Source organism: Nansenia antarctica, assembly GCF_963989245.1.
Source record: "Nansenia antarctica genome assembly, chromosome: 8".
Classification (NCBI taxonomy): Eukaryota; Metazoa; Chordata; class Actinopteri; order Argentiniformes; family Microstomatidae; genus Nansenia; species Nansenia antarctica.
In genome coordinates, this window is record NC_137678.1 from 48138984 (window position 1) to 48159449 (window position 20466).

The 20466-nt window shown below is 46.5% G+C and overlaps 1 protein-coding gene across 1 annotated transcript in view; it reads left to right on the forward strand.

Moving 5' to 3' along the window:
• Nucleotides 1-20466, forward strand: part of LOC308164323 (putative ATP-dependent RNA helicase TDRD12) — a gene marked incomplete at both ends in the record, with an annotated part of 39784 nt that overhangs the window by 15463 nt on the left and 3855 nt on the right. Inside the window, 15 exons of the mRNA XM_080538443.1 lie at nt 7347-7532; nt 7834-7987; nt 8470-8597; nt 9325-9516; nt 11514-11642; nt 12257-12374; nt 12475-12614; nt 13951-14165; nt 14350-14434; nt 14619-14797; nt 14977-15207; nt 15616-15691; nt 15805-15977; nt 16178-16370; nt 16551-16717. Of these exons, the coding sequence (XP_080394569.1) occupies nt 7347-7532; nt 7834-7987; nt 8470-8597; nt 9325-9516; nt 11514-11642; nt 12257-12374; nt 12475-12614; nt 13951-14165; nt 14350-14434; nt 14619-14797; nt 14977-15207; nt 15616-15691; nt 15805-15977; nt 16178-16370; nt 16551-16717 (2366 nt within the window). The remainder of the gene's footprint in view (nt 1-7346; nt 7533-7833; nt 7988-8469; nt 8598-9324; nt 9517-11513; nt 11643-12256; nt 12375-12474; nt 12615-13950; nt 14166-14349; nt 14435-14618; nt 14798-14976; nt 15208-15615; nt 15692-15804; nt 15978-16177; nt 16371-16550; nt 16718-20466) is intronic.

Consider the following 20466-nt stretch of genomic DNA (forward strand, 5'->3'; position numbering starts at 1 on the left):
GGCCGGGGTTCGTATCCCGGCTCGCCAGATCCAGATATGGCCGAGGCACACGGGAAGCGGCATATTGGCCGGCCGCTTCCGAGGGGGGTATAGGAGTATTTCTGGACTAGGATCCGTCGCGCAACACCGCCCCCTGGGTGCCGGAATAACGGTACTGGGCTCGAGGAGCCAGTCAGCCTAGTCTGCCTGGCGCCCTCCTCTGGGACTGCCGGCCACGGGGTCGTGCGGCGGATCCCATGCAATAGGCAGGGGATAATTGGATGCTAAGTTGGGTTAAATTGGCTACCAAATTGGGTGAAAAAGGGATAAAATCTGAAAAACAAATAATAAAAAAAAAAAAATAGATGATTGCTCCATCCACAATTGAAGATGTCAGGTTGACTGGTTGACAAGTTATGAGCTTTTCGTCATCCATTTCATCCATTCAGGTTACCGGTAAATTACATACACGTACAGTAGAGTAAATATTAATTTTGGGTTGCCAGATGTCCGGTTTTCAGTGGACAGTGTCTATACAACGTGTGTACAATTTGGCTGGTCATTCAGTCGTGCTAGATTAGAAATCTGGCAACCCCGTGCTATCGTAGATCTTTGAGTAAACTAATATAATATATACAGTATACATTATACAAGTTTCACTTTTTGAATGGAATTACTGAAATAAATCAACTTTTTGATGATATTCTAATTATATGACCAGCACCTGTAGTATAGTATATATTATAAGTATAAATAACGTTACTTGCTAAAAGATTTACGATAGCCTTTTTGGCTGCACAGTACAAAATACAAATAACAACAATGATAATACTTTTTTAGTAATATTTTATTCACATGTAATACATGCCATCATGTTAAATAACTTAATACCCTCCCTAAAGCACGTATTTCATCAAAAACAAAAACAACATATTCATAAGAATGCAGGTATGCAAAGTTATAGATAAATTCACTGAAAAAGCTTAATGTCAAGCCCTGACAACACTATATTTGTACTTTGAAATTGCATGTATGTATTATGTATGTTGCACTAATGTTTTTCAAACTACTGTTACAATTAATTTGGTTCCGTTTGTATTGGAAACTGTTATTAAACAGTTTATAAGAGTACAGTAACGTAATAGACTAGTGTTTTGATGCTAGCTCCGAAATGTTAGCTAGCCAGCTAGCCACCTCTTTGTTTGTTAGCCAGGGCCAGGTAGAAACAAACAACTGTTACAATTAATTTGGTTCCGTTTGTATTGGAAGCTGTTATTAAACAGTTTATAACAGTACAGTACCCTAATAGACTATGTTACGTCTGTGTTTACGACAGTTTGGGCTTTACGACATGTGCCGTATTACGTTTTGTGTTAGACTCGTGTTTGATTAAATGGAGTACACGTTCCAACTTGAAGCTCTGAGTTCAGTCTCCATTATTGAACACAACATTGGCGACGAGCGATGGCTGATTGTTCTCTACCAACACCCCCTCCTTTCCTAGCAGTCCCGGCAGAACCACCGATTCCGTGGGGCCGCTGGATTTCCTCTTTCGAAACATATATCCTAGCCGCCGGTTTGGAGGATGTATCAGACAAGAGGAAATGCGCGCTGCTGCGGCACTGCCTGGGAACGGAGGGTCAGCGCGTGTTTGGAACTCTTGGCACTGCGGCGAGATACACAGACGCTGTGGAACTATTGAAGGAACACTTCGCCCCTCCACAAAGCGCTCTTCTCCGCCGCGTCATATTCGGACGAAGACACCAACGAACAGGTGAGACAGTGACACAGTATGTGGCTGATCTGCGGGGCTTGGCGAGCTTATGCAAGTTCGGGGCATTGCAGAACGAGATGATAAGAGACCAACTCATCTTGCACACGAACTGTGACAAGATTAGGGAAAGACTGTTACTGGAAAATGATGAACTTACATTATCAGCAGCTCTGAACATGGCGGTCCAGGTTGAAACAGCTTTAGCATGTGCAGTTAGTTTTTCAGCCTCTCCCAGCTCACCGGCAGAGGGCGCGCACAGCCTACAGGTGCCCCTCCTCCACGTGAGTGCAACCAGCGGCGGGGAGAGCATTTTACTGGCCTCTCGGTCACGCGACCAGCCACACCAGCCGTGTGGGAATTGCGGCTCTTCTGCACACAATTCAAGAGCTCAGACATGCCCAGCCCGTGGTAAAACCTGCTCCAACTGCGGGAGACTAAACCACTTTCACAAGGTCTGCAGGTCTGCCCCAGCTAGAGCTTCCCAGTCACCTACCACAGTCATCCATAATGTCAGCTCAGGAAGAGCGCCATTCAAAACATGCTCGTTGGTGGTTGGTGATGTCACTCTGCCGCTCCTCCTAGACACTGGAGCCACAGTGTCCCTTGTGAACTTGACGACTTATACACAGTTCTTCTCCCATGTGCCCCTGGGGTTGCCCTCCACCACCCTGCGTGGCTATGCCAACTCTAAGATTGACATTGTGGGCTCTTTTCAGCTGCCTGTGAAGTACGGGGAGAGGACACTGCCGGCTTTCAGGTTCAACGTTGCACGCCACGGGACCAACTTGTTAGGCCTCGACCTGTTCAACGCCCTCGGTTTCACCCTGCTAGACACAGCTGGCTCAGAGATTCACACCGTTTCCACCCCCTGGCAGCAACAGTGGCCTGCGCTGTTCAGCGGTGTAGGCTGCCTCGACACTTTTGCCCACCAGCCTCTGTTAGATCCTACAGTGATGCCTGTTATACAGCCCCTCCGCCGCTCCCCCCTGGCTCTCCGCGATGACATCTCCTCTCAACTACAGAGCATGCTCGATAGCGACATCATTGAGCAGGTGAACGCATCGCCTTGGATCTCCAACCTGGTGGTGGCGAAGAAGAAGTCTGGGGGGCTGCGCATCTGCGTGGATCTGAGAGCGGTAAACAAGGCCATCATCCCTGACAAATACCCCCTGCCAACGATAGAGGAGCTCACCGCCCAGTTCTACGGGTCCAGCGTGTTCTCTAAACTGGACCTCCGTCAGGGTTACCTCCAAGTGCCACTACACCCCGAGAGCCGCAACCTCACAGCGTTCATCACTCACAGAGGGGTTTTCCGCTACAAACGCATGGCTTTCGGTTTAAGCTCCGCCCCCAGCTGCTTCCAAAAGATCATGGCCTCCATTTTCGCTGGGATCCCAGGTGTGGCCATCTATCTTGATGACATCGTGGTTCACGGGGCCACCGTCGAGAGCCACGACGAGCGTCTCCACAGTGTGTTCAGTGCATTGGCCAAGCATCACCTGACACTCAATGGTGAGAAGTGTGTATTCGCCGCCCCAGCCATCGACTTTGTGGGGTTCCGCCTCTCAGCTGATGGCACGTACCCGCTGCACTCGAACACCGAGGCCATCCATCATGTCCCGGAGCCCACCACAGCCGCTCAGGTGGCCTCCTTTCTAGGCATGACGGCGTACTACCTCCGTTTCCTGCCACAGTACTCGGCCACAACCACACCGCTGCGGAAGCTGTTGAAGCATGACGAGCCCTGGCTCTGGACGTCTGCCTGCTCAGACGCCGTACGCCTCCTGAAGGCCCAACTCACCTCGCCACCGGTCCTGGCGCATTTCGACCTGGCCAGCCCCACTCTTGTCACGTGCGACGCCTCTGCCACAGCCATTGGTGCGGTGATGTCCCAGCTGCAAGGGGGGGTGGAGAGACCGATCGCCTTCGCCTCCCGTGCTCTCAGCCCCACGGAACAGAAGTACTCGGTGGGGGAGCGAGAGGCCCTAGCATGCCTCTGGGCATGTGAGCGCTGGCACATGTACCTCTATGGACGGCTATTCACACTGAGGACAGACCACCAGGCCCTCATCACCCTCCTGGCCACGTCTGGCACCGGTCACAAGCCACTCCGCCTCCACCGCTGGGCCGACCGCCTGCAACAGTACAACTATCGGCTACAGTTCACGCCAGGACGAGACAACGTGGTAGCCGACTTGCTATCACGCGCAATCCCCAGCCCACCCACAGCCCCAACCTTGACCCCCGGACTGGACCAGGCTGAGCATGACCTCGTCCAGCTCCTCCACACACCCCTTCAGGAGACGGTGTCGCTGAAGGAGCTCCGGGATGCCTCAGCCGATGACCCCACCCTCTCTACACTCTCAACCTACATCACGCAAGGGTGGCCGGTAAGAGTACCTGACGAGCTACTCACTTACTCCAGGATCAGGGAGGAGTTGTCGGTTTGGAATGACACCTGTGTCGCTCGCGGGTTCTGCACTGTGGTCCCAGGTGTCCTTCAGGCGCGTATCCTTGCTATGGCGCACGAGGGTCACCTGGGCATAGTCAGGCTCAAACAGCGCTGTCGTGAGGTTGTGTGGTGGCCAGGCATCGACAGGGAACTCGAAACCCTGGTCAAGGATTGCACTGCCTGTCTCCTTAGTGGTAAGACCAGGGCTCCAGCTCCACCCCCGCCCATGCAGCCGTTGGACTGGCCATCTCAACCCTGGGAGCACCTGCAACTGGATATCTGCGGCGAGCTGCATGGGGTACCACATCACCAGCGTTTTCTCGTTGTGACCTACGACCTCCACTCTAAGTGGCCAGAGGTGACACCTGTGGGCTCGGTCACAGCAAAGGTGCTGATCGACATTCTCGACGCTCTGTTTGCGCGTTGGGGCCTGCCCAAGAGGATCACGACTGACAACGGTCCTCAAATGGTTTCCCATGAACTGTCCTCCTATCTAGTGGGTAAAGGGATCCACCACATCCGCACAGCGTTCTACCACCCTGCTGCGAACGGGGGGGTGGAACGGCTGAACCAAACCCTGAAGAATGGCATCAGGGCCCACCTGGCACAAGGGTGCACGCTCACCACCAGCCTCCTCCAGACGCTGTTGCATTATCGGGCCACGCGACACGCCACTACAGGAGTCTCCCCAGCCTCCCTCATGCTGGGGCGGGAGCTCCAGCTGCCTCTCGATAGGCTCCGCCCTATACTAGCTCAGCCCCCGGTCCATCCAGTTCAAGCCACAGTCACCAAACACCAGCGCTTGATGAAGGATCGTTTCGACAGGGCCAGACGTGCTAGGCCACCTGTCATCGCTGTGTCGGACTGGGTCAGGATCCGACGACCTCATCGGGACAACAAACTCCAGTCGTTTTGGTCTGACCCTGTCCAGGTCAGCAAACAGCTTGGCCCGGCCTCGTTTAGGCTCGCCGACGGCACTCGCTGGCATGCTACCCGCCTGCGTAAGGTGCAGCCTCCCCCTGGCCCAGCGCTGAGTGTGGCCTCTTCCACAGTCTTGCCAGCCGCACGGTTGGATGAAGCAGCAACCCCGGCCTACCAGGCTCAGCCCCAAGGCGTGGAGCCGCCACCAGTGGCTGTGGCTGCACCAGAGCCACGTCTGGTTCGAGCACGCAACAGGCCCGAGCACTTGCGTGATTACATGACTGAGTATCACACCTAGGTTGTGTGAGGGGGGGGGAAATGTTACGTCTGTGTTTACGACAGTTTGGGCTTTACGACATGTGCCGTATTACGTTTTGTGTTAGACTCGTGTTTGATTAAATGGAGTACACGTTCCAACTTGAAGCTCTGAGTTCAGTCTCCATTATTGAACACAACAGACTAGTGTTTTGATGCTAGCTCCAGTGGTCTCTCTCCCCGTTATGAGTGACTCAATTAATTTAGATAGACCAGTTGAAGTTTTCCCAATTGTCCCATTGTGATGCAATAATCCGTCGCACCACAAACTTTTACAAAATTTGCAAAATTTGACAGTGCGACAAAACTTGCACGCCGTGTGCTTTGTCCCATTCATCCACGAATGGAATCGAATTTTCGCGGTGCGATTAAAATCGGGGCCGTATGCGTTGGGATGAGATTTTCTCATAGACTTCCATTCAAACTTCAAAATCGAATGTTGTGGTGCAACAAAAATTGCACGCTGTGTGTATTGGCCTTTAGCTTGTAGAGACGTTCGCTTTTAGCAGCCCGCTATCTCGCTAACTTTAGTAAGAGTCTATTAAAATGGAAGCCAAGTTTCTTAAACCTTGCTCATACAACAACCTTGCCGGGAGCGACGGCTTCAGGTAGCCTACCACTTCATCTTCAATGGCCGACCGTGTTTGCGAGCAAAAGATCCGAGTGTGCGCGTTTATAGCTGAACATGATCTGTCTTTCACAATGGCTCAGCCACTCGTCGATTTGTGCAAGAAGCTATCAGAAGACAAAAATGCACTGACAAAGCTGTCCGTTTCCAATCAGCACGCCAGCTATTTAAACACACATGGCCTTTGTCCCGGAATTGAAAAAACGGCTGTGTGAAAAGCTTAAAAAAGCAACGTTTTCAATTAATATCGACAAAGCTACTAATCTTAACATGGACAAAATCCTCAATGTCCTTGTTCGATTTTTTTAGGATCTGGCCAAAGTAACAACACAACACCTAGTCAGCAGGAAAGTAAACATCGCCAACTCGTCAGCCCTCATGCAGGAGCTCAAAGATATCCTGGAGTCCAATGGTCTTGACTGGTCACTAGTCATCAGTATTCTACTTGATGTAGATCTATTGATCTATTGTTATAGTGATAGTGGCTTGATAAGTGATGCAATCAGTTTGGCCTTAAGTGATTTAATCAGTTTGTTCTTTTAAAGACATCTAAATATATTATTTTATTTTGTATTGAGTATAAAACAGTATTAATGCATTTTAACATTGAGACATATATTTTGTATTGACTATAAAATAGTATTAATGCATTTAAACATTGAGAAAAGAAGCTGTCTTCTGTACCCGCTCTCCCAATATCTCAAACTGTGACCCCCCTCCCCAAGAAAAAGTTTCAGGCACAGGATTTTTTCCCACTTTAAGCCCTGCAACACACTACGGCTGTAACAATTTGATATTAATAAAAATATTGAATGAGGGTTTCTACATGTGATCTGGAAGATGTGAAATCACATTCATTGATTGTCAGTTGTCTAAGTCAGATGTTGTGGTGACGAATGTGTATAATATATGTGACACAGTCTGATCATTGGTCCGCATGTCGGCAACCAATCAAAGTGTTCGGACTTTTCTTTTGAAACACTACATTTCAACGTTGTTGAGAATCACAACACAAACTCGCTAGTCAAGCCAAAATACTGCAAGGCAATGGATTGCCGGTGAGTAATTTCCACTGCTATCTAGTTAACTATAACACTACTTTACATTGTTAGCAGGCTCACAAAACAAGCTGTGTTAGTTGACTAGCGACGTGTGTGTCATTGATTTTCAACAACGCGGAAATGTATTCACATTTTTCGAAAGAAAAGTCAGATCATTACATCGGATCCCGACATGAGGACCAAAGCATTAGAATGTGTCATATGTGTTCTCTCCAGATCCTAGTGAGACAGAAGTTCACTAGGCCGTCGGTGGCTGAAAGCTATTGCTGGCCAGCAGTCGCCTGGGGCTGTGACACGGTCCTCATCTCCCGCAGCGCAGACGAGCCCCTCACCTACCTCCCCCCGTTACTGGCTCACATGCAGCTGTCCTCAGGCTACAGCACCCTCTCCTCACACACCGGGGTGAGCCCAGCACACACACACGCATACACACACACACACACCAGACTGGAGGATGGAAGCTCAAGCCTGTCTCCATAGTGTCAATGTAGGAGTGTCTGTGTTATTAACAGACTAGCCTAAAACTAGCTAAAATATGTACAATAGAACAATATTGTTCCAACTCCAGTACTTTCCATGCTATCAGAAGGCTGATTTTTAGATGTGGTTTTCTGGACTACTACAAATCCATAGTAAAACGATCAAGTGGTGAGTGAAGATACCCATGTGTTGTTGTTGTTGTCGTCTGGTGTCCCCCCCCCAGCCCATAGCAGTGATCCTGTGCCCGGGGTGGGAGAAGGCCCAGACTGTGTTTGACCGGCTGGAGGAATGCCAGACTGCCCAGTCCCTTCACCCCATGATTGCACTGGTGGGACTAGGGAAGGACGAAGCCAAGACGATCAAGATCCAGAAGAACTGTAAGCCTACTGTCTCGGGGGCTCTATTAGACTTGCTCTAGTTGAAGTCATAGAAATTGTTTTGGGGGGGGGGGGTTGAATTACAACATTGGGGGGGGGCGGCGGTGGGGGTGACGGTAGCCTAGAGGTTAGAGAGGCCGGTAGCCTAGAGGTTAGAGAGGTAGCCTAGAGGTTAGAGAGGCCGGCTTGCAATAGGAAGGTCAGGAGGGCGCTTGCATGTGGCAAGGCAATTAACCCCTGTGCGTTTACTATGCAGGCTGGGAAGTGTGTGTGTGTGTGTGTGTGTGTGTGTGTGTGTGTGTGTGTGTGTGTGTGTGTGTGTGTGTGTGTGTGTGGCTACTTGAAAAGTAGATCTTGGTTCAAAAAAGATTGGGCACCCTGGGTCTAGAGCAAAAATACCTAATTCCAACAATTGACTGTATAGTATATTGTTGGATATTTGAATATGTCATTCCCTCATTCCCTAACCCTTCTGTCTCCAGGCCAGATGGTTGTGACCACTCCCTTCAGCCTGGTGCGTCTGATGGCCTTCCACTGCTTTATGTTCCTGCGGCTGTGTCACTTGGTGCTGGACGAGGTGGATCTGCTCTACTCACAGGCCCCAGACGAGGTCAGAGAGAGAGAGAGAGAGAGAGAGAGAGAGAGAGAGAGAGAGAGAGAGAGAGAGAGAGAGAGAGAGAGAGAGAGAGAGAGAGAGAGAGAGAGAGAGAGAGAGAGAGAGAGAGAGAGAGAGAGAGAGAGAGAGAGAGAGAGAGAGAGAGAGAGAGAGAGAGAGAGAGAGAGAGAGAGAGAGAGAGAGAGAGAGAGAGAGAGAGAGAGAGAGAGAGACATGATTTTATGATGTTTAGAATGGAGTTCACTAAGTTAAAGAGGAACAACCGCCTGATGCAGTGGAGGACTGTCTGTCAACTAGGGCAGGGCGATATGCCCAAAAAACGTTATCATTATATATGATATATTTTTCCTATTGATCAATAACTACAATTAACATAATCATTCATTCAATTATGTTCTATGTACCTTTTGAAGGGCATTTTATGCTTATGACTGAAGCCTAAAATAACCAGCAGGTTCAAAATGTCTGAAGGCAATACCAGATAACCAAAAAGCAGTGCTTGATTACAGTTGCAGTAATAACACTTATCTATATCTTTTTATTCATTGTCTTATTATATAGTTAAATGTGTATCTATTTATTTTCCTCCTTGTTCTGTATTTTTTAATGCTATATGAAAAGTTATTTGAATTGCCCCTGTTGAAATGTGCTGTACAAGTAAACTAGCCTTGCCAACACCATCTCCCTATGAGTGTTCTCTGACTGCATTGTTCCTTCTCAGATGGCCACCATTCTGCAGCACTTCCAGAAGGTGACCGACAGAAGCGAGCGGGCTTCCTGCCCCAGGCAGATCATCACCGTGGGCAAACGCTGGAGCAGCCAGATGGTGGGGCTCCTGGCAGACCACATGATCAACCCCTGCATCATCATCACAGTGACCGAGGAGGCAGCACTTTACGGCAACGTGCACCAGGTCAGCTTAACCTTTGAGGTTGCATATAGCAGGGTATCCGCGGTGTCTTGAAAAGTATTAAAAGTTGATAAATCAATTTGGGGAAAATCAAGACCCTTAATAAGTATTAAGTCTTATCACGATTTTATGAGGTCTTGAATCTTGTAGATATTTTTCTGAATTAGACTCTGTCCAAAGAGTTGAGTCCTAAAAACTTTTAGTAAAAGTTTGGGAATTTATTAGTTCTATTAAAAAACAAAGATGAACCGGAAATGGTGTTGTATGATAGTGGTCTAGTGTCTATTACAACTAAAACTGTTAAGTTAAAGGTGTCACTGATGTAAACGGTTACAGCTCCAAGTGGCGGTGAGGTCTGGATATTGACACGGTCTTTAAAAAGTCTTAGAAAGGTATTGAAATTAACCTCAAGATTCCTGTATATACCCTGTATAGGCAACCACTCAAGCCCTATCGTAAGTAACTGCTCCGTTTCCTTTCACCTCTGAGGCGGAGCAGTTACTTACGATAGGGCTTGAGTCAACCGACTAGAATTCAGGCGAGAACAGACGGGTGCAGTCTGAGGTTTGGCAGTTAAGTGCAATTCTGACTGCATAGCTTGAGACTCTTTTACTCTGCACATTTAAGAGATTCTAATCTTATTTAGAAATCATCAAAACTAAGAAATGTTATAATAAAGTAAAACAAATAACAGATTCCTCTAACCAGTATGCCATGCAGTTGTTTTTGTTTTATCTCCCCCCAAAAATACAAGTAAATACTAGTATTTTAAACATGTGATTAATCACAGCCTATTATTGTGATTAACTTGATTAAAATGTTTAACGTTGTTCCCGCCCGGTCTCGAACCAGGGACCTCCGGAGTCGGGAAGAGTTACTCTGAAACTCTTATGTCTTCGACCACTAGTTCGTTTTGTGGCGCTGTTCCGACTTTTAGTACTTCAGCAAGCGGAGACGTAGTCTCCGAAGACTAGAAGAAGTCTGCTTCTTGCTTTCAGACAGTTTTTTTCTTCAAACCCATCACTGTTATTTTCATTCTCGAATTGCTATCACAGAATACAGTATACTTTTATAGCTCCTACATAAACTAAGAAGGACACAGGTTAAAGTATACCTTTTGCTCTTGAGATCACTTTGGCCTTGTGAGAGGAATGGTAGAGCGCTCGCTTAGCATGCGCGAGGTAGCAGGATCGATGCTACGCATCTTAGTAGAATTTGGTAATATGAAGTATGATTAATTTGCGTTACATTTTTCTAAAGTTTACGGATTAATCGGGAGTGTTAACACGTTAACATTGACAGCCCTACTTTAAACACTTGATGACATGTCTGTACACGATCAATTCACAAAAGTAAATTATTTTCTTGAGCAAGAGATCCTAATAAAATGTTCTACCACCTTTTTGTGGCCGATTGTTATGATTACATCAAGTTTTCTCTGAAAAATGGTGGACATCGCAAGTCTGTAAACACAAAAGAGTGCGTTTGTGAAATTCAATGGATGCAAAATGCTCATAGAGTTGCCCGTATACATTTTTTATTATTTAAATGTTTTGTCAAAGGTATAACCACTTGAAATGCTAATGTTGCCTATGCGCAACATCGGGTGTTAAGGACTATAAATCACACATTTATGCTTAGGCCTTCGTGTAAAATAATGTTTTTGTGGCTCAAAGGCTGAATTAAAACACATGTGGGTATTAACTGCCTATATCTGTACAAAAAAGACAGACATGTTATCCCTTGGGAAGTCCTAATCACAGTTTCATTTCATGCAAGGCAAACTGGGTCCTGGTATCAAAGGGTTATGGGGGTAGAGGGTCTCCACAAGACAGTTGGGTACAACTATCAAACCCCATGTGTCCTAGTGTTGTCATAAACATACTTTATTTGGCATAATCAATTGGTGTACAGATCCCCCAAAAAATCTGCTATTCCTGGTTAAATCTTACAGTCTTCAATCACTTGAGATTATGTTTCCCTCATCTTTCTCCCCACAGATGATCCTGTTGTGTCTGGAATGCACAAAGATCTCAGTGCTGCTTGGTTCGTTAGACTTCAACCCTGAGGTGGTCCAGAAGACCCTCATTATCGCTAACTCTGCAGAGGAGGTCGAGCATGTCTTTAAGGTACAACACTCTCCTGTGTGAAGAGGTTTTTTTCATTTTTGCAACCTTATATTGGGAGACTGTCTATTGCAGGGGTAGTGGAAGAACCAAAAGACCATTGTTGTTATTGATGTATCACCAGTTGCCTAGTTATGGCTTTGTTATGCCTACCATTGAAAAGGCATTTTTTTCAGCCATTTGACCAGTGATTGTTATGCCATTTCGTATGTCTGCTCACTGTGCCGATGTCTACACGTCTCCTGAATATTGTAACAATTAGTTTGTGCCATTTTAGTTTAGCATTTACCTTTGTAAACGTGTATCTTGTCATGCAAAATATAAATCACTATCTTGGAGAAAAAGTACTGTAGAAGTATAATAAATACATAAATAATAATTGGTCATTAATTAATACATGTTTTTTTTATTTTTATATAATCTGTATTTTATTGGATTTTTCATATTGTCACATTTGGTCAACACATTTCTCGACTCATACAACTGTAGTATAAAATAATAACAATATCACAGAATAACTCTATTGGACAATTTCTCCTACATAACACTGTCACCAAACATTAATACAGTTTTTAACTACATCTATTTGATCTTCCCTCCTTGTATCTGTCATTCAGGGTGTGACCAGCACATCTGCATTCTCCCTGAAAGCTCATGAGGGTTTAACATACCAGTTTGACTTTGTGATTGAGCAGTGGAGGAAGGACATTGGACTTGGCACTCATGTCATTCTGGGTAAATTAAATCAATTAATTATTTGACATTTAAATCTTGTCAATTTCATATTATTGATAACATTCAACAAATGTCTCCCTGTATTTCCCCTGTATTCCAGTCACCACCAATGAGTGTCTGAAGGCCCTGGGCATCAGGGATGCTACGTGTGTCGTGCATTACGGCTTCCCAAGCTCCCTTAAACTGTTTGGCAGCCGTCTGTTCTGCATGTCTGACAACTTCCAGAACCTCTCTGACAAGGTAGGACAGACCAGCTACCCTCCACTCCTTTCACAAGCATACTGAGTTCACAGGTCATTTTTTTATTTTATTTTATACACAAGACAAACAAACAAACGAACTAACAAACAACAAACTGCCAGGCATACATGTCTAGTATGATTTGGTTCAAAGCAATTCCCAAAATGCAACATCGTCAGGTATTACAAGGGTACAAGTAAAGAGTAAAATGTAAAAGTAAAAATAAAAAAGTGTACAGGCTTGCATCACTACAGGATATAATCAAACATTTGAATACACTTTGAGAGTCAATAATTGGACCCCATATGTTCAAATATCTATTGGGAACTTTAGAGTTGTAGAAGCGTATTCTCTCCATCTGCATGATACTGATTAATCCGTAGAGCCATTTCTGGAAGCAGGGAGGTGGAGGTGATTTCCAATCCAATAGAATAATTTTCTTAGCAGCAACAATACCATTCATTCATTCCGACCGTTCCTCAGCCGTATAGTTGGAAGCAGTCTCTGAACATCCAAAGAGTGCCAGTTCAGGATCAGGGGGAATGTCCCTTCCATAGACCCTGGAAAACCACCAGATTTTTTGCAAATGAGGACCGAGACAGAAAAGATGCGCTAGAGACCCATCTGCATTTTTGCATCTGTCACACAGTGGAGAAACCGATGGATAAATTCGGTGTAATGTCTTTGAATAGTGGAGTCTATGGATGACTTTGAATTGGATCAATTTGTACCTGACATTAATTGATCAAGATTGGATTCTAGCTAAACTGTTTGTCGTCAGTCACCTCGATATTAAGGACCAGGCTTCGCTCAGATGGTCAGTGGATACAGATGGGCCTCACCTGGGAAACCCCATTGCCAGTAAGACAAAGCCCTAGCGTTGGCTGCCCAGAAATAGTTACGAAATACAGGAAGGCCTAATCCTCCCTCAGTTTTGGACTTTTGCAGATGTGCTTTCGATATGCGATGAGCTTTATATCCCCAAACAAATGGAAAGATAATGGAGTCCAACTTCTTAAAAAATGCTGAAGTGAGGAAGATTGGGAGATTCTGAAATAAATATAAAAAATCTAGGGGGCGATACCATCTTGATCGTGTTGATACGGCCCATCATAGATAAGGGCAGAACGGAGAGGAGCTCTCGAAAGCACGTCTACTCCATCCACTACTCACTAGCGCCCCCCCAGTTCACAGGTCTTTTAATTTGCGTATTATACCTGTTGCTTTGCAAACGTCTGAGAAATGTGCCCCATTTCCCAGCACCATGATTGTATTGGGTATGCTTTCTCAACCTCAAGATTGCTGTCTGGACTCACCAAAGGCTTTTCTTCAACAGGACAAGAAGGGTGCATCCCACCCCCTGAAGTCAGTCCTCCTGCTGTCTGAGAGGAACGCCCGTCACGTCATCGGGGTCATGCGCTACCTGAAGCGCACCGAGGCATCGCTGCCCCCCGAGCTGCTCCACTTCGCCCAGGGGGTCCTGCAGACCCAGGAGGAGCAGAAGACTGACAGGCCCTTCTGCAGCTACCTCAAGAGCTTCGGCTTCTGCAAGTCAGTGTTTAGAATATGGACGGATTGACCTAAAATGTACTTGATTTGACATTAATAATCTGCTAAGATGCAACTGTAATTAGCTGAACCCTGGATTTGGCTATTTTGCTCGTAGGTATGCGTCTGAAGAAAGGTGAAGTGGAACTGAATTCTGTAATGCTTAATTACTTTCTTTCTGTTGCAGGGACAGTAGTGTTTGTCCTTATCGACACAGCATCAGCCCTAAACAGGACCGCCCACTTCATCATCAAGACTCAGGAACTATAGTGGTGAATCATAGTTTATGATTCACCACATTTTTGACTATGGTCCAAATGTCATTCAGAGTATATTATTTGGGTGGTAGTGGGTGCTTGTCTATCTTCCACAATGAGATGAACCTCTAACTGTAACATGCTTATCTGTGTATGTACACTCGCAATATTTCCCTTTTTTACCTATTTGTCATCCAAGGTTTTGCCCTTGCACATCAAGACCGCTTCCCTCTATGGCCGCATTGTGAGCAACAAAGACGACTGTTATGAGAGCCTGGCTGCAGAGATGGTCTCTCACTACGCCAAGGAGAAGCTGTATGCCAAGGAGGTGCTAGAGGGAGGCCTCTATGGAGTACAAGAAGAAGAAGCCTATCATAGGTCAGAACCCCACCCCCCCCCACCAAACCCAACATGAATACAAATGAACAAATTTCAGCTATGAAACGATGTTCTCAATGTCAACAATCGGGTGACTCAGAGAGAAGTCCTGTTTGAGTGTGTTTCTGTGCTTAGACAACAAAGAGGCGGCTCCTCTGAGAGACGTTCGTCTCTGTCAGAGTGCGGGTGACCTCGGTGCCAGAGGCGGCCGGGTGTCTGTTCTCCAGCGTGACGGTGGCGTTCCTGGACGAGGGGCGCGAGCAGGAGACGAAGGCCCACCAGCTGCTGCAGCTGCCTGCTCAGTTCCACAGCCTGCCTCCCCAGGCCGTGGAGATGGTTGTGTGCCGGGCCAAGCCCGTCGACGCTGAGGTGGACTGGAACCCCAAGGTCAGTACAGTCACAGGACTCGAGTATCACGATTCGCAAATCTATGTACAAAAGAGACGGAGATGAGCAGACCAGCTAGCTAGCTTGCTAGTTCTTTGACACTATTCACACCATGGAACTATAATCAGACACTTTCTAGTCACAATAATAACGACCAATTTGAACCAACGTTCTCTGTCAGAACACTCAGCAATTATATTTGCTAACCTTTCAACTTGCTTACTTTCATCTGCAGACATCTCACCCTGCAAAAACTCTCTCGCATTGCGCCTGCACAGTCGCGCAAACATTGTTATATTCTTCAGCGTTGGCCTTGTGGGCGACCAGGTGCCCGCGGGCACCGTGTTGGCTACCCCTGCTGTAGAAGAACATCATACAATGACATTCCAAGGGTGTAACTTACCCACTCTGGGCTCACCATCTCTCCTCAGTCAGAAGATCAAAGGCCTGCATCACCAAGCCAAGGTCGTTCTGTGTCTGGGAAACACCGTCTTTGTTGATCCCATGGTAGGCTTTACATTACACTTAGCACTATAGCAACTTGATAACCCAGAGTTATCTCTACTTCATTTCAAAGTCAACTGAACTCCTAGCCTAACCCTTGTGTGGCATGTCTGTAGGTGAGAACCACCCGTCTGCCAGGCCTGAAGATATCCATAAACGAGTACAACGTCCACGCCGAGATCCTGAACACGGGGATGGGCACCAGCAACCTGCACCACCTAGACCTGCTGAAGGAGCTCTGCCGGGGGTCTGTGCCCGCCGGCGCTGGGGAGGTCACTCACAGCCTGGGGTGAGCGATGAGGCTTCCAGCACCACACACACCAGACATCCTAATGACCTCCTAACACGTCAGGGGACCCGTGGCATTTCGTTTCTATATGATAGAGAGATTTGTCGTTCTCAATCTCAACCTAGTTCCCCAATAGTTGCTGAGAGCACTTAACTGGCTCCCCATTAATAGTGTGGGTGTGTGTGTGTGTGTCATGTTAGGCCGGAGGGCTCTGAGGTGACTCTGGAGGACAGGATGCAGGCTGCCGAGGAGACCCTGGCCCACCGGATGAGAGCAGCCATAAAGAGCATGCACTGTCACCAGGAGACAAACCCACCCACCCAGGCCCTGACACACCCAGCCCAGGCCCTAACAGACCCACTCACCCAGGTCCTGACAGACTCACCCACCCAGGTCCTGACAGACTCACCCCAGGTCCTGACAGATCCACCCACCCAGGCCCTGACAGACCCATCCCAGGTCCTGACAGACCCACTCACCCAGGTCCTGACAGACACACCCCAGGTCCTGACAGATCCACCCACCCAGGCCCTGACAGACCCATCCCAGGTCCTGACAGATCCACCCACCCAGGTCCTGACAGACCCACCCCAGGTCCTGACAGAACCAGCCCAGGCCCTGACAGAGGTCCTGGCTTCCCCGGAGCCATGCGAGGCCCCAGTACCTGTCGCAACACAACCAAAGATGCAACAGTGGAACAGCCTCATAGCCAACCTGAAAAACGCCACTGAAACACTGAGGTTTGTTTCTTCTTCTTGCCCAGAGAGAAGGGGCGTCAAAAACTGACACTAAGGGCTCGATTTCACTGGCTGCGTCAACCTCAGCGGCTCGTGTGAGTTTCATTTCGGCTGCCATGTTAATGGGTTGGAGCAGCCATACAGCCCATGTTAATGGGTTGGAGCAGCCATACAGCCCATGTTAATGGGTTGGAGCAGCCATACAGCCCATGTTAATGGGTTGGAGCAGCCATACAGCCCTGTTAATGTGATTAAATAATCATGTGATAATGTGATTAAAACCACCTCTGTGTGGCCTTGGATGGTCCAGTGGTCTCGCACCACGGCCTACAGTGCACATCTGCCCATATTGGCATTCGAATCCAGCCAATAAAGAGCTGATATGCCCTCTCCTCCTTACTCTCCTCGTTACTGTCTCTCTCCACTGTCTCTATCCAGTAGAAATGAAGTTAAATGTAAGAGTGGGACTGCGCCACTTTTTTATTTTTTGGGGGACTGCGCCATTTTTTTATTTTTATGAATTATGAGCCGAATAATAATTTAGTTCTGTTTCCTGTCTGCTGTGCGTTATTTTAACAGTCTTGTAAGATTAGGTGTTCCGGTCCTACGGTGATGTTCATGCCCATGTCATGTGCCTTACTACTGGTTTAGGTGTATGAAAAGTCATGCCGTGTATACAATCATACCAATTCAATAAAGCTCTCATTCTCAGAGCGAATTACGTGTGAAATTAGCATGCTAGCGGGTGTTTTCATATAAAATGTTATATATTATATAGCTGACTAGTGAGCCTGCATCAACCTTAATGCTATTCAAGTGCAAGAAGATTACAATTGTCTTCGCAGTTTAAGATACACACATTAATCAGCTGCGGTAGTAAACAAAGCGCAGTAGAAAGACGTCACAGGCGGTCAGATTTTGGCCCTAGTCTGGAACGCACGTCGAACGTTCGAACGATTAGCAAACGATTAGCAAGAGCGTTCGAACGATTAGGCCGTTGATGGCCCTGCCAGGATTTGGCAGCTGCCAGGTTTTGGCATGACAGCTCCACCACTAATCCAACAGGAACAGTAGCCGTAGGGGGGCTAGCAAGGCTAGTAGTAGCCCTAATATTCAAGCAGTAACGTGCAATATTTCAACTTCTTTTCAAATGATTGGTCACTAGAATCCCTTCCAACAAAATGAAAAACACACTATTGTTTCTCAATTTTAATGTCTTCATTTAATATAAAATATAGAAGATTAATAATAATAATAATTATTATTATTATGATATATATATATATATTATTTTGTTATATCTGGTCGCCAGTTGGGGGGGGCGCTGTCATGCCAAATCGTGTACAAATCTTACCGGGCCATCAACGGCCCATCAAAATCTAATCGTTCGAACGTTCGACGTGCGTTCCAGACTAATGGGCCATAATCACACGTGAGTGGGCGTCACCATAGTGACGGGCCTGAGGAGAAGAAACATGCAACGAACAATAAGTCAAATGTTTAAGAGAAAGGAGAGAGATAAAGAAGCAGATAATGTGGCTAAAGTTAGAAGGAGAGAGCAAATTGAGGGCCAGAGGGGGGAGGCAGAACCTCTGCAAAATGAAAACCCACCCTCAGATGCAAACACAGGTGATGATGCTAACTTACCAGAGAATGGACATGAAGTTAGCTTACTAGCAAACTAGACAGTGGCTTACTCAGAACACAGTCTGTGTGCATACAGTACAACATTTTGTATGTATCCTACACATTGTAGGATACATTTTGAGATATTTTATTTTACTAATAATCTGTTCATTAATGTATCTGCCCACTGTTCTGACAATTCAAAGACGGAGACTGTTTGACTGTCTTTTGATGAATTTAGTTGTAAATGTTATTCTAATTTAAAACAGTTGAAGGCCAGAGGGAGGAAGAGGAGACTCAACAAGAAGCAGCAGGTCCCTCTCCCTACTCAGAAGAAAGAACAGGCGATGCTGCTAGCCCTCCTACTGCTTACCCTAATGTATGGAAAGAAGAACAGTATAAACAGTGCAAGGAGAAAAATGAATGGCTGCATGCTGAAAATGGAAGGCTAGGCTGTAGCCCATGCCATGATGTAAAAGATCTGGGTGTCATGGCATCCCGTGGGGTCAACATAGCTACTCAGTGGGCTGAGGGAAAGATAGCCCCAAGTGGTAATTCAAGGGAAGTACAGCTTTCATCACTGCGGAAAAAGATCCATGAGCACAGGAACTCCACAGCGCATACTGAAGCTGTCAAGATTCTTCAGACAGCAAATAAAGACATACTTCTGAACGTAAACGCCAGTAGTCAGGAGTCTGCATTTGAGTCTACTGCCAAAGTATTCATGACAGCATACTATGTGGCCAAGAATAACAAGCCTTTCACAGACTTTGAGAGTCTGATTGACCTGCAGCAAGTAAATGATGTTAGCTTAGGGCGTGTTTTGCACAGCAAAACAGTCTGTGTTGATATAATTGAGCATGTGTCATCACAGATGAAAAAGGAACTTCTGAAAAAGATAATAGAGGCCAACTGTAAAATCATAGTATTGGCTGATGAGTCGACCAGTGTCGGGCACAAATCAACACTCATTGTGTTTCTGAAGGCTAGTGTTGATGGAGACATGGAGCCCATTGCCTTTCCATTAGACCTGGTTGAGCTGGATAGTATGTCTGCTGCTCATATCAAGGAACAGATTATGGGTTGCTTGCTTAAGAACGGCTTCACTGTTGAGTTGCTGAGGGAAGTCCTCATTGGATTTTGCAGTGATGGGGCCAGTGTCATGCTGGGAGTGAAGTCAGGTGTTGGGAAGTTGCTCCAGGATGACTTCCCAGGCATCCTACTATGGCACTGCCTCAATCACAGACTGGAGCTTGCTGTGGACCAGGCCCTGGATGTGACGGGGGGAACAAAGGACTTCCAGGCATTCCTTGACAGCCTATATGTGACACAGCCCAATGAAAAGGGCTACCTGTAGGCGAAAACATTTTTCAGTTTTTTACATGTGCTTAAACTACAGATTGTAAGCTTTCAAATGATGCATCATACATTGAAATCGGAAACAAATTGAAGACGACATGAGTATTTGAAAGTTGCTACACCGGAAATCACTAAGCACAGAAAATCCCCATCAAAGATAATGAATCCCCATCAAACAACAAGAAACGAAGTCATTGTGTTATAGATTACACTTATTTAATGAACGTAAAACTGTTCGGAAAAATAACGAGTGGGTACTTCACATCTTCGAGTTGAATGTTAGCTAAAAAAACGAGAAAAAAAAAAAAAAAAACTTTAAAGACGAATTTGACGTCTTTCTCATTTCCGAGAGGTGTCCAGAAACACCAGGAGCAGTCACATATTCATTATATAGCCAGTCACCAAAAAACATGCGGGAGCTGAGTGAATGTGCTCACAACCTAGACATTGCCCTCAGGAGGATCAGAAAAGTGTTCAGTGTTCGCTGGGTAGCTTCTTCATGCAGGGCAGTCTCTGCAGTTTGGCAGTCTTATCCAGCCTTGGCACAACATTTCCGTGAAGCATCAGAGGATAACACAAGGGACAGCAGAGACAGGGCCAAATTCAAAGGTCTGCTTTCTAAGTTGTGCTCCATCAACTTCCTGAAAAGTCTTGCAGTGATGGCAGATGTTCTGACTGAACTTAAGAACTTGTCAGAGATTCTTCAGGACAGACAGACCACGCTCCCAAAGGCCCATGACAACATGACAATCTATATCAAACGCATA